Source organism: Heliconius melpomene, chromosome 1 (assembly GCF_056956725.1).
Source record: "Heliconius melpomene rosina isolate 202511_hmr_F chromosome 1, ASM5695672v1, whole genome shotgun sequence".
Taxonomy (NCBI): Eukaryota; Metazoa; Arthropoda; class Insecta; order Lepidoptera; family Nymphalidae; genus Heliconius; species Heliconius melpomene.
In genome coordinates this window covers 10,997,857-11,013,305 of record NC_140389.1, presented here as the reverse complement: position 1 = coordinate 11,013,305, position 15,449 = coordinate 10,997,857, and the positions used below count along the sequence as shown (strand labels likewise).

General features: G+C 33.2%; 1 protein-coding gene across 7 annotated transcripts in view; it reads left to right on the top strand.

Annotated features, from left to right (window-relative positions):
* CadN (neural cadherin) overlaps positions 1-15,449 on the top strand; it is a 240,619-nt gene that overhangs the window by 23,179 nt on the left and 201,991 nt on the right. For 5 of the 7 annotated variants that reach the window (XM_085184951.1, XM_085184967.1, XM_085184976.1 and 2 more), the window contains exons 3-9: positions 9,038-9,049; positions 9,864-10,165; positions 10,311-10,447; positions 11,308-11,524; positions 12,335-12,503; positions 13,343-14,193; positions 14,306-14,497. In XM_085184951.1, coding sequence (XP_085041077.1) covers positions 9,038-9,049; positions 9,864-10,165; positions 10,311-10,447; positions 11,308-11,524; positions 12,335-12,503; positions 13,343-14,193; positions 14,306-14,497 — 1,880 coding nt within the window. The remainder of the gene's footprint in view (positions 1-9,037; positions 9,050-9,863; positions 10,166-10,310; positions 10,448-11,307; positions 11,525-12,334; positions 12,504-13,342; positions 14,194-14,305; positions 14,498-15,449) is intronic. The other 2 variants (XM_085184994.1, XM_085184985.1) reach the window with 1 other exon arrangement.

Here is a 15,449-nt window from a genome sequence, read left to right as displayed (position 1 = left end):
ATTGTATATTCAATTTTTTTTATTAGGTACGTATTCTTTATATACCGTAAATACAAATTATATTGTTTTCTTAGAAACAATATTATAATTTGGCTATACATTTCAATTGTAATATTAAAGATTTTACTAATCTTATTACAAAGCCTTACTATTAAGGTTTATGTATTTAGTATTAATTCAAAACAATGTACGTAACCGTCTACACTGGCAAAGAACTGCCAGGGGTGAGACAAAATTATTGATTTCGGCGCGCAGGGCACGCTAACTTTTGCATTCTTATGCTCATAGACGATAGAGTTTGATCTTACAAATTAAAATAATTGTAAGTTCAAGTTCTATCGTGTTTACGTATTATTTTATTTATATAAATGTGATATAATTATGTGATAAAATATTAAACATTTCATTTCCACTACTGGGAATCGAACCTACAATCTGTCGCTTATACAGTCACACGTTTGTGCCGCTACGCCATGACTGGCCTCACAGTCCACACTTATATTGATGTATTTAGTTATTTATGTTTAAAAAAAATAATTTCCTCTTAATGCGATCGTAAGTCAATATAGGGATTGTCTGTATCGCACGTGCATATTACGGTTGCCGTAGCGCACTGCGTTAAATATAGCTCTAGCCGGACATTGAACCGAGTAGCGCCGGACATGACTGTAATGAAAGTGTCCCGGCTCTACCTACGTGTCCGAATTTTCACAGGGAATAAACCAATTTCCCGAATCAAATTTCGGCTTATCATTTTCCTTTCGGTATGCTTTTGTTCTTATACCTCGGAATTTCCTTTTGAAATGTATTTTATAAGATGAAATGAGTTTCTGATTCAAATAGATCTGTTTGTGAAGGTTTTTCTTTATAATTAAAATAATATTTGTTAAGTGATTAATTGATACATCAAATATTTTAGTACTGAATAAAAGCTTTCAGTACCAACTAAAATATTTGATATATCAAATTGTCATAATACGAAAATAAATGTTAATTACGATAGAGTGGTCGCTGTGTATTTATAAGTCCTAGTGACATGTATTTATAATATACATTGTGGATCGGGATTGTACTGTATGAATTTCAAAATATAATTAACTATAACAAGAAGTTAATTACAAACCAATATAAAATCTAATTAACAGTTAACCTAAAGTAAGAAAAGATAAATAAACTAAATAAAGAGAGAAAAGATAATTTATCTGTGCGCTACATATCATAATCGACTTTAAGTTTCTAAAGAAGTCGATTTAAAAAGTACCATCTCATTAGATCTAGTAATAGTGTTCATATATTTTTCATATGCGACTATATTAAACGTGTATTTTGTAATCTTTGCATTCAGTATCGAAGTTACGCCTAAATTGATGCCATTTTCACATTTTTTTTATAATTCGAGCGAGCCATCGTCTTAGCAACATTTTATATGAAAATGTTTTTGGTGGGACGTAGGAAATTAGGAATGTTCATGAAATATATGTACAAATTTACATTAGGATCAGTTGTGTTTATTTGGGGGAGGATAACAAGCAAATTTACTTTCGTATTTTTAATATTAAAAGGATAAGGTCAGAATCTATAGATACATTTTTTAACAGAAAAAGAAAAGTATATTACAGATGACAACAAGATAGAAATGATAAAAGTTTAAAAAATAAAAATGTCATAGAAGTGTGCTTTAGGTTCACTTTTTGTTAGTCTGATATAAAGAATTTAAATGGCGTTCAGACAACAATACGTACTCAGCCTCGCTATTAGTGCCCGACAAATTCTATATCATTAGTCGCGCTGCAGGCCGCGCGTGCCCTGCGATTTCCTTAAAGCACTACCGCTATATCATGTAGCGGTATTTCGTGTTCAATAACTATTTTGTTTTGATAAATTCACATATTTTTTCTATAAAAAAAATCTACAATATACAGACATATATGTATAAATAAACACTTTAATATTCTAGGATTCGTAGGATTCTAAGTGGAGGCTAACTTGAATAGTTCAAATTAGTGTAGAATAAGTGGATATTCTATAGCGACGAAATTTTTTTTATTTATTTTGTTTGAAAAAAAAAACTTTTTCATTTTAGTATTTTTGTTGTAGTAAGTGTTTACGTTATTAGTAGTGATACGGTATTAATATGCGTACCTGCGTCACACGAAATAAAAACCATAACAGTTTAGTTAAACTTTAACAAATAATAATTTAAAACTGCTTAGCACAAGTTGTTCATCGTGATAGACATTTCTCATTTGCATTTTAAATATCTTGAATATCTGACGAAGAACCATAATATTTCAACTAATCTTATGATAAGAAGTAAAAGTAAGCCGCCTTAGCAAAAGTTGTTTGTATATAGGACAGTTCATAAATAAAAATAATTGAAAATTGAATGAATGTGTGTTGACCTGTATAAGGAGTGTTGATATATGTGAACGAATTCTATCTAATGACCGAATATTGTTAGAAAGGTCAATGTCAGTTTTATTTTTTTACTGAAATATTGGGCTGAAGCTTAAGCTAAGCTTAAATAGTAATTTATAAGTAATTTACACTAGAATTGAAATGTATTTCAAGTTCCATTTTTCATGCAAAATAAATTAAATTAAAAAAAGAAAATCATCCAGTTGATTATTTCAGTTGATTAACTGTCGTGTACATATAAATAGAAAATAATAATATCCAATACTATTCAATTAATTGAGATAACCATATAATTTATATGGCAAGTCAATACAAGTTAATGGAAGTTACAAGCATGTTGTAGGGCTCTCGGGTCGTAATGAAGCCCTGTTTTAATTGCCCCCCTCGCACCCGTATCCAGACTGGCGTCAAATGACCCGACAAATTGACCGCGACACGCGATGTTAGCTTTTACATATTTGTGTGATTGGGTGATATCTGTGCATTGCATGCTACTTTGAATAAATATGATAATTATATTAAAAAAACTTAATAAAAATTAAAGTACTGTACCGTATATAGTTTAATGTATTTTGTTCAAATTAGCACAAAAAAGTAAGCATAAAAAATAGGCTTTTAAATCAACGGAATGAAAATATATGAGCATTTATAAGTTTGTATAAAATTAAGCTATTTATTTATAAATAAATTTTATTTTAATTATTTTAATATTAACTGCTCTCGAGCACCTCAAGCTTCTCTGCTAGTTGTATAAAATAAAAAATCTATCGCGTTAATACCCATTCGAACGTGGCAATTTATCACGATACAATTCACGTGAATAATAATTTATACGAGGAAAGGAAACAAGCAGAAAAATACAAGTCAATGTCAAAAGCTAAATAAAAATTGGGTCAATTAAATATTTATTCATTTCAATTAAACCTTACGATTACATGCTGTTTTCCGCAGAAATATAAAATATGTTTTTATATTTGTTTCGTAACAAAAATACATAGATTTATATACAAGAGAAATTCGAATGAAGTTGTTTCTCTGTTATTGCTTGTTATAAAAAATTTGTGAATTGCTCGACTTGCAATGGGTATAATTGTATAAGAGTGCATCTTGAATGTATGTTTGTAAGAAAATTATTAAAAATTATTTTTTCGATAACTTAGGAATATTTTGTTTCACATTTTGTAGAGGAGTATAGATAGTATTTTGGCTCTTTTTAGATAAACATTTGATAACATTTGAAGTAATATTTTCTCTATAATAATATACATATACTTAGATTAGCTTTGTAATCTATCTTTTCATAAAAGTACTAACAATTTTGCACAAGTTTTTCCGTGACAGAATGTAAACAAATTGCTGAATTGGTTCAAATGAAAAGGTTTCTAAACTTGTTAATGTAATAAAATAGGCATATTTTTTATTTTGGGATCATTTCTATTTATTTATGATGTCTGTGTGTATATGTATGTATTTAAATTTATGTCCATTAGGTAGCAAAAATATAGATAGGAACATCGGGAACCCAATGTCGCACAGAAATGCTGAATTGGAATATTTTATATATTTTTCAAAAATTTTAGCAAAAATTGCTCTACTTAAAAATATGATTTAATTAATTTACTACAAATTGCAGTTACGTTGGCAATATGAAGTAGTCGTGTAATATTTTCGTTTAGCGACCGTAGCATGTGCAATTTCAAAGCAACAGTTAACTAGCGCTGTAATTTTGTGCTTCGCTGTATATTGTGCACAGTTGCCAGTTATTAATAAAGACCAGTCGAGTAAGTAGCTACGACTTGGAAAAATGCGTTTAATAATATTTTCCGTAGCATAGTAAATAAATAGCTTACGAGAGTGCAACTGCTAACTTTTTCTCATTTATCTTAAGCTTTTCCTACGACGTTACAACTTAATTCCTTCAAGTCTTTTGACATAATTCATTTCTATATTATTCAAATGAATTCAGAACTTCTATTAACATTTTGGTGTAGCTCTGCAGTGAAATTCAATTTAACTTTATCTTGTTAACGATTTCCATTTGTTAGTAGGGAAAGTATATATTTACGTGTTGTTTCATACTGTCATTTTGGACGAATTTTTGATAATTTTCTTTCATATGCAGTGGTGGAGTAGAGTGGTGGAAAATTGACTTATTTCAAATTCCAAGTAGGTAGTTTCCTCTATAGTTTAAATAGGAGATGCTTCCACCACCGCATTCCAACTGCTTAACGATATGTGATAAATGTTGCTTCGTATGCAATTTGAATCTATAAATAACGTGCAGTTAACATACATAGGTACATATCTATATCTCAAGAGAGAAGCTGGCGTCTAATTTATACTTGTATTAATAATATCTATGTTTTTTTTTTGTTTCAGGTAAGAGCAACGAAAATTATCGTTTCTCAGATAACTAGGCTAGGTGTAAGTACATTGAGAAATTGCCAAAATAAAAATCTTCTAAAAAATGTTCAACAGTTTATCTAGAAATAATTAAATTCAGCTAATCTAAATAATTAAATATATAAATAACTTTCATGACTTCTACCGCAAAGGGATAAATGAGCAGTGAGCTACCTCTAAAATAGCAAAACTGTATCGATAATGTGGTTAAATAATTTGATTGAAAATTAAATGATTTTATTGGTAAAAAAATTTAAATTAATTGGATACGTTTATTTTTTGCTCCATTTCATACTTGGAAACCTAATAATTGAAGTTCTAATATAACTTAAACTTACTTAACTTAACTTCACGCTTTATCTCTAGCGGGGTAGTCAGAGAGGACGGAGCGCCAAACGCTACGGTCTACATACCTCTATCGCCTCGTCCACTGTCATCAACATCTTCATGCATGCACTCCAGGGGGTCCTCATGCTTTTTACGTGACGTTCCTCCAGTATCTATGATATTGTGTTTTCGAAGGTCAATCGAGGTCTCCCCCTACCTCTCTTACCTCTCACTTTTCCATCATATTGTTTTTTGCCATTTTTTCATCACTCATTCGACATACCCAAACTAGCTGAGCACGTTCTTCTTCATTCTCACCGTGACATCCTCGCTAGTGTCTGCCATTCTTTGTATATCTTCATTGCGGATTCGATCAGCTAAGCTGACACCGCATATCCTACGAAGAGATCGCATCTCCACGGCATTCATCTTTCTAATATGATGTTATTAAAAAAAATATAAGGAGAACATTTCTACAAAAAATATGTTGATTTACAAAATTATTATAATCATAAACGCCGTAGGCTAATTTTATAATTAAATTGGCCTAGCGGTGTGTAAATACGGCGGGAACATTTGGAGCGTGCTTCAACACGACGTCAAATGTGATAAATGTCTTTTCAAAACGTGGTTGAATTCTGTAACAAATTATATTCTATCCGAATGGTGCAGGTATTCAGATTTGCAGGATTTATTACGTTAGAAATTGAGGGGACGCGCAAACTCTGGTGCGGAACAAGTTCGTGGCGGGACTAAAAAACTTTTCCCATAGATATGAAAGAAGTAGGAAGCTTTGATAAATTATGGTTACAATTTACCGTGTCGTTGCTTTTAAATGTGTATGTACATAGGAGTGTTATTAAGCAATATTTGCTTAAGATATTATTGCTGAATCATATTCACGCTGTATCCCGCTCGCAGCAGAGTAGGTAGAGGGAACCGAGTGCTAATACACCAGGTATTGTATATTGGCGGAACTCAACGCCGCGCTATGTCTCGACACCAGAGCGAAGATATGAAAATATAAATTTAAATAAATATTTCATTTCCTCGAGTAGGGATCGAACCCACAACCAGTCACATTAACAGCCTCACACTTGTTGTGCCCTTGCACCACGACTGGCTACATTAAAGCAGAAATTATTATAAATTGGAATAAAATATACTTTTAAGAAACGAGCCATCTATTAAATTTCCTTATTGCTCCAAAAAAGGAGTAAGACAATACATGATAATATATTCTTTACATGGCAAGATTGATCTAATTAAAATATAAGAAAGTTAAAGGTTAAGCAAAGACAGCGACTAATTAACATTTTATATACCAACTCATTATGGCAGCAAGCAGTTCCAGAACTTAATTCAATTGTAAATTCCACCTAAACGACCGTCTGGTTAACACTGTACCCGTACATTACACTCGCAAAGTCCAACTTATCAAAGTTTCTCTGCATCATTGTATAACGGCATACGAGCATATAGTGTAGCTTGAATCATATTCAACGTGCTACAATATGGAATATTTTCTACGCTTAAAGTTACGAAGTTTTAATATTTTAACTATAATATAGCGCATTTTTTATATTAGATAGCGACAATTATATTATACATCATTATTGTAAATATTATTGATGATATACATACCTAGTGTTATGACTGGATGATGATTGTTACTTTATAAAAAACATGAAAATATTTAAAAACAATGTGTGCTACGTAAAATAATTCGTAGCAATCTCTACGAATGTAAGTTCAAATTTATTCGTCATGGCCGTCGCGTAAGCCACGAGGAAAGCACGCGGCTGCTAGTGTACGCATGCGCAGAACAACGGAACTGACTAGGCGATTCCATAGGAATGAGACGGTGGCAAGAGGGAGTACTCCCTGACTCCCACCCCTCATCTCAGGGCGATATTAAAACTTGCCGTATTTTACAATCCTAGTAAGTCTCTTTAGAATAGCAAAGAATCAAAATTCAATTAGTATTGCTAAATCCGCTCGTCTCGTACAAAGTTACATTGTATAATTACATAGACAGCACTCCCGTAGCATAGTTGGAATCCTTTTAAAGGTGAAAGCTTTTATATCCTGATATGTGATATAGTTAATTGTATTAATTGACTCGGATAGCCATTGAAAATTTATAAGGCTTCCTATTCATTCAATAACTCTATTTATTAGAACAAATAATTATGTTTAATTGTTTAATAAACCGGTGCATAGTCTAAATATATTTTGTAAAATAAAAAGTACGCTTTTTATTAGTTCGTATCTCGTATTTTTAAATTTCGAATTCCGACAAGCGTTAGGTAGTAACGTAATATAATTACATTGTATACGTTTGCTTACATAGATACATCTATTACATAAAAGATAACTAAAAAAATTGCAAAAATTATTTCAAATATACACATTTTAGTTAAAAATAATGAAAATAAAAAATAATTTTAAAACGTTTTCGTTTCGATTGCACAACGAAGAAATTAAAAACATCCGATAAATAGTTTTGTATATTTTATCGTATTGTTTAATTTATCAGGTGTATAACAACGTCGATATCCATTAGCTTATTGATTTATGGTAATGGCCCTGTTTTGCCGGCTATTATGATTTAGTCGGTACTTCCCACGAGATCTTTACGTAGAAAATAGTTTTTATCTTTGCTACTCCAGATACTATCAATGAGTTTGGCGGGGCTCCAACATATGAGGGCAGGGTCTGCTTTGGTGGAATAGAAAATATGAGTGTTTTTACTAGCGGGAAGTCAACGTGGAATTTAATTTTTTGTTATGAAATTGAAAAAAGATAAGGTGATCTATAAGTACGGTTATACAAGATAATGGCATGTGCATATCTTATACGCTTATATATCTACTCGTTTATTTATGAAAAATTTACTTAAAATTTATCTTACTACCTACTATTCTAAAAGAACAACTAATTAGTATACTATAGCACTAACGTAAAATATAAACATTTAGTTTACCAACGAATATTGAAGTTTTGGGTTTTCTATAAACAGAGAACGAACGAGCTTTGATGTATAACCTATTACCATGTTTTTGTTGCCGAGTACTTAAAGTTATTTAACATATCGATCGAGCATTATGAATAATTAATTTCTTCCGACTATACCTAGTACTAGAATTATTGTACTTAAATAGCACGTAATATTTAATAACAGTTAAAACACCAATGATTATTTAAAAATAATATTCCTGTTTAAACATATTTTCAAAGCTACTTACGTATTAATTTAAAAAAAAAACTGCTTCATTTTGAGGTCACTGTGGCGCAGCGGCACAAGGGTGTGACTGTAACGCGACGGTTGTGGGTTTGATCCCCACTCGAGGAAGTGAAATATTTATTTACGTTTATAATCCATTTCTTCGCTCTGGTGTCGAGGCAAAGCGCGGCGTTGAGGTCTGCCACTCAACACGCAATGCTTCCAGAATTCGGCAGAAAGTGGGGAACGGAGTTTCTTAAAACTAGGTTCCCTCTTCCTACCTAGCCGAAAACAGCGTGAAGTTAAAAAAAGAAATCATAGTAAGTTCCTTGTATTCAGTTGCGTGCAAAATAAGCCGAATCTGAAGTTGGAGAATAAGATTACAGCGAACGTTGGATTTATTACGGTTATAAGTAAATCCCATTGGATGAGGGATACCACATATAATATACGACTAGTGCAAAAACAGTCTTGTTTGTGACTTGTTAACTAATGGGTGGATACTGATACATTCGTATTATATACATCAAGCATGTTAGTTATTAATGTTTTGGCAATTTCTCCGTCCTATATTAATTTTAAACTATTATTTATTATATATTTTTATACCGCTTCAAAGTACTAAACAAAATTCTATTCTGTTTTTTCATGCTTACCCGACAGTGGCTCTCAAATGTAAGTATATTATTACCTTTTGTATATACCGAATTGAAATTATATCCTTTTTTATACATCTTCAAGACAAACCATTTAATTTCATTATTTTTAAGCCTACTTATCGCATTTCACTGATGGCGTTATCGATAATGGATCTTACTTAATGAGATCTACTTACTGGGGCCCGAGACATCATGATATTGGAAAACTGATCTAAATTCGATACTGCAAAATTTCATACGACATAATGAATCTAGCACAGGCATATATCCTACAATAAGGCGTAGCATTTTAATGGGATTTCACCGCAGGCGGTGTGAATGATTCTCTGAGGAAAGTTGAAGCGAAGTAAGAGTTTAATTACGAAGTAGGACATACGAGGGCGGGCATCACTGACGATAACGCAAAATGGGTAGTTCCACATACTTACTCAATGTGGCTCTATCGTTTTTATTGCAAGGCAATTTAATAGGGGGAAAGGGGACGATAATTTTCTTATTTCTTTTATTTGAGTAGACATTATAATCGAATTTTGATTTTTTTCCGCGTGTCTAAGAAATTTTAGATTTTTTTTCATATTATAAATGTAGCCTTCGCTAAGCTTCTATTAAATTATAAACGAATGCTTTATTTGCGTGTAATGAAAAACATAATGCCCCTTGCGTTACGTTATATCTTAAAAGGATGTCTATGAGTCATGGTTCAAGCATGCATTACTTTATATTCTTTTAATGTCATATAGTATTATTATCGTTAAATAAAAGTTATTAAATATTGTATGCAAGTAATTAATTTTTTAGGTGATACGTTAAAACTGACTTCAATATTACAGATACGGACAACCAACGAGTAATCATCCACGTGAAAGACGTGAACGACGAGCCACCATACTTCATCAATCGACCACTGCCAATGCAGACGGTTGTGCAACTTAACGCCGCTCCCAATACGCCTGTTTTCACACTGCAAGCCAGAGACCCTGACACTGACCACAACATCCATTACTTCATAGTAAGGGACAGGACAGGTGGAAGGTTCGAGGTGGACGAGCGCTCTGGTGTGGTCCGAACACGAGGCACTGATCCTTTTCAACTCGACATGGAATATGTGTTGTATGTCAAGGCCGAAGATCAGGTAATTAATAAATTAAGTAAAAGTTTTTGTTGAAAATAATAAAACGAAATGTGTAGAGAGACTCAGATTGTCATTTGTTTATTCCTGTTACGAAAATGTATTTTTTTTCTTGAAATTTATTAATGCAATATGAATTAAATTTCAGAGCGGCCGCGTAGACGAAAGACGTTTTCAATCGACTCCTGAAGAAAGATTAAGTATCGTCGGTGGAAAACGAGCGCCTCAGTTTTATTTGCCGAGTTATGAAGCAGAGATCGCGGAAAATCAAAAGAAAGATTCTGAGTAAGTACATGTTAGAATGTATGTTTTTTAGCTTCATGCTCTATCTTTCATATAGCAGGGTAAGCAGAGGGAAACACTGTCCCCCATTGTCCGCCGACATTGTGCGCCACTACAGTCTCAACGGACTTAGGTTAGGAAAAACTATCTTTTTGTAATTCGATACCTTAACGGTTATTGACGTTGGAATTTAATTTAAAAACACAAAATTTACCTTTAAACAAAATATATTTAATTATACATACGTACCTACAATTTTCAAGTAAGATAGATAGAGGATTGCCATAACCGTAAATTTCTGAAGTAAATGTTTAATGTCCATTCAGATGATTCTCAAAGCACCTTAATATATTTAGAGGAACATACGTATTTGCTATTCTGACCTGAATTATGAGATGTATCAAATGTTATGTGCAGTTCAGTTGACGACCTCGTAAATTTATTCTGCAAATTACATGCCATGCATGACGCGTCTAACAATTTAGTTCGTTTCAAATAAAAAGTAGGCGACACCAATTTATATATATTCATTTGCCTTTACTTTTAGAAATTTTATTACTAGTCTCCACCATTGTTTTCGACGTGTTTCGCTTTATCGACAAAAATATTTTGTATTTGTATTATAATAAATCAGAGAAGATCGTTCTTTCATTTTACAGTGTCACATGATACCTACCTCTAAGGTACGATGTAACACTGGAATACACTAACTGTAGACAATATACAACTTCAAAGAAATTACATATTTTACATTTATTTATTGAATAATCGACTTATAATTATGCCTTTATCTTTTATCCATTCAGTTATATAGATGTATTACCTATTATAATATATAAAACAAATTTCTTTTCATATTTCAGTATCATTTCGGTGAAAGCGAAATCGTTCGCCGATCGAGAAATTCGATACACTTTGAAAGCACAAGGACAAGGCGCAGGCACGTTCAATATCGGCCCCACGTCAGGGATCGTGAAGCTGGCAAAAGAACTGGATTTTGAAGATTTACGACAGCCCCACGTGTATTCGTTGGTAGTCACCGCCACTGAGGACTCCGGGGGATTTTCCACATCTGTAGAGGTAGATAATATATGTTTTTATACTTGTCCCATGTGTATAACTTATTATATAAATTTATATATACAATTTCATATGTATTCTTGAATATGCCCATGAATAGGTGTAGAAATGATGTTCGCGGTATGTTATAACTGTTATGTACTTAACCTAATTGTTAATAGTAATTAATGTTATATTATGTGCTGGTCTTTATAGACCTTTTTATTTAAGTTTCATTATTGAAACTTAATTTTATATTGATAATATAACTATGATATAATAACTAACAACAATTCAAAATCCACATGATTGATGAAAATTTAATTCTTTTTCTTCTCCCGCATACTAAATTTTCGCGCTTAAGGCGCATTTTAAGTAGAATTTTCGCATTTTTAATTAAAACGTCTAAAAACTCGAGGTAAAACCTGGCAACGCTGACGAAACGACACGTTCGTTCTGTAACGTGTTAAGAAACATTTATTGACTATTTGGTTAGTTAGATGGGATTAACATCCTCGGAACCGGAACATCCAATTTTTACTTGCTTCATTTTTTTAATATTGGTATCTTATTGAATTCTCTTTGAAATGACAAAACAGTTTTCTAAGAATAAACAAATTAAAAACAGTCTATATCGATTTGCGGTAAACTTGTTTCCTTTACGAAAGCGATTTAAATCGTATATATTATAATTATTTGAAACATATTTATTTGCTGATTCTATGACGTTAACTGTTAACAGTTTTACAGTAGACGGTCTATATTAAATTGTAAGTTAGCTATTATTTAAAACTGTTTGTGATGCTTAACATTTCTATAATTTAATTCCAGCTTACAATTCGCGTGACGGACGTCAACGACAACGCACCCAAATTCGAGCTTCCCGACTATCAAGCGCACAACGTAGATGAAGACATCCCGCTCGGCACCAGCATCCTTAAAGTGAAGGCTATGGACGCCGACTCTGGAAAAAACGCCGAAATTGAATATTTAGTCTCAGGTAATTCATACTTTAAAGTTGGTTAAAAATATAACTATTGTGAATCTGTAAACTGTCATTAAAATTTCATTTTACAAAAATTTTACTACTTATGCTAAAAAAATGTTTTCTGTACTTATAAAAATTTAAATTATAAATAATTCTATAGAACAAATAAAATTTACATAGTTTAAACTATTCGACGCTAGCTAATTTTTGTCAATTACTTGGTACCTCTAAAATATATTTTTCTATTTATCAATCCATAATTAAAGAACTAATCAATCTATTTATCCTTAACGATTATTTTTAAAGACGAAACTATACTCTGGACAACTATATACATATATACTCTAGACGAATGCCAAAGACTAAGAAAATAAGTACAGGTTAAACAAGTCATTTATAATGAGGAATAAATACAATGGAACTATTTTCATTTTTATGTAATTAAAAGATAAATTGTATTCGGCGCCCACACATTATGTCCCACTGTTTTTTTTTTCAAATACACTCAAATACACTCAAATGCACTATGGAATGCAAACATATTTTAGGTCGCTAATAATTATATAGGCTATTGTTGCTTAAAATGTATTTCAATATATTTTCTCATAATTATTATTTCAAATGTGAGCATCCTTTTAATATGTGTGATTAAACTATGCCACTTCCTTAAAGTGTCGAATACTGATGCCATTACCACGTGCACTTTAGAGACTGCTTTAAATGTTTATATGATATAGTACAGACATACCAGTAATAATCGGATTCATATTTAATGGCAATGAACGATTATATAAGTGTTTACCAATAACTATTATATTTAATTTGCTTAAATAACTTCTTGTTATTTTCAGATGACCATTTCAGCGTGGACTCTAAAGGCATCATTACAAATAACAAGCAACTCGACGCTGACAACAATAACGCGTATTATGAATTTGTCGTCACAGCTAAGGACAAGGGAGAGCCTGCCAAAACAGGGACCGCAACTGTAAGGGTGTATACTAAGAACAAAAACGACGAAGAACCCAAATTTTCGCAGCAAGTGTACACGCCTAACGTCGATGAAAACGCAGGACCAAATACTCTCGTTACAACCGTGGTGGCATCGGATAAAGATGGTGACAATGTTCGTTTTGGGTTCGTAGGCGGCGGCACTAGTTCTGGACAATTTGTTATAGAAGAAATTACTGGCGTCATTCGATTACATAATAAAGCAATATCACTGGACAGAGACAAGTATGAGTTGAACGTTACCGCTATGGACGACGGCGCCTGCTGCGTTAACGGTGATGCTACGATACATACATCTACGGCTGTGGTCGTCGTTTTTATAACTGACGTAAACGATAATAAACCCATATTCAAAGACTGTCCAACATATTTTCCAAAAGTAGAAGAGGGCGCTCCTAATGGCAGTCCAGTCATAAAAGTACACGCGACAGACGAGGACAAAGGTGTCAACGGTCAGGTTAAGTATTCTATTGTACAACAACCAAATCAAAAGGGCACTAAATTTACTGTCGACGAGGAAACAGGAGAAGTTTCAACGAATAAGGTTTTCGACAGAGAAGGTGACGATGGAAAATTTGTATCGGTGACGGTAAAAGCCACAGATCAGGGAGAACCTTCACTGGAAGGTGTTTGTTCGTTTACAGTTGAGATAACTGATGTTAATGATAACCCTCCATTATTTGACAGACAAGTAAGTATCTTTGTAAATAGTAGCGTAGATGTTTTTATATTATTTGCATGTTGTTTTAAGCATGCCATACATCAAAACGCATTCTTTTAAAGATTGTCGTGATATCTTGCAGAAATACGTGGAAAACGTTAAACAAGATGCCAGTATAGGCACGAATATACTCAGAGTGTCGGCATCCGATGAGGATGCTGACAATAATGGAGCTATAGTTTATACTTTAAGCGCCCCTTATAATCCTGGGGATATTGATTACTTTGAGATCCAACCGGAATCCGGATGGATCGTTTTAAAGAAACCACTAGACGTAAGTATGCTTTTAATCCTATATCGCGCGAGAATTTGTGCCGAGATGGATGCATGAAAGAGATCAACTTTACTATAAAGTTTGATGGATGAATGCTACCTACAGGCCCTAGGATTCAATTGGCACCTACTTTAAGTTTGTTAACTGTAAATAGTTCTAAATTGGCCGCTGTATATTGCTGTGGAGGGGTAATCCTGCCGCCCTGTGAGGAGTAGTTGTCCATCAGGCGCGGCGCGGGGCGAGGGGCGCGGGGGCGAGCCGGGGCACGGGGAGAGGGGAGGGGAGGGGTGGGGCGGCGCCGGCGCTTGTTCTTCTTCAGCACGATTACTTTCAGTTGCCGCCAGCGCCGGCTCAGCACTAAATCTTCATTAAGATTTATTTCCGCAGCACCATCTTGCATTGACTATCTTGAATAAGAACAAACTTGTGTATGATACTTATGAAGTAATACCGCTGTAAATATTTCACTGTTGATACCTATGTTTAGTTCTAAAACATGTACAGTTTCCGTAACCGCACTTCTGTATATTTCGCACATGACTAGTTTTTGAAATTTATTTTATTGTAATTTAATCGGTTGATTTGGGAAGCTTACGCTTTTACATACCTATCAGTATTATATGTATGTACATGTTTTGTTACTAATCTCTGATATTATTTTGCGGAGCGACTCTACGGGGCGGTTCGAGCCCGCCCCACACCGCCCGTCGAGACGACTACTCATGCTACATGATATCATATTACTAGAATAATCATCATAATAATAAATTTTTTACAGGGTACAACTACTTTATGTAAATTTGTAAAATGTTAGTTTATAACTGAGATGGTCAGATTGCCCACTCGGCAATTTGGCCATCTGGCCAGTTGTGACATTATTCCTTCTGTGAAAGGGGCTACGTTCTCAAACCCAATTTGTACAGTATACCGTAACGTCCATCGTTTGTAATAT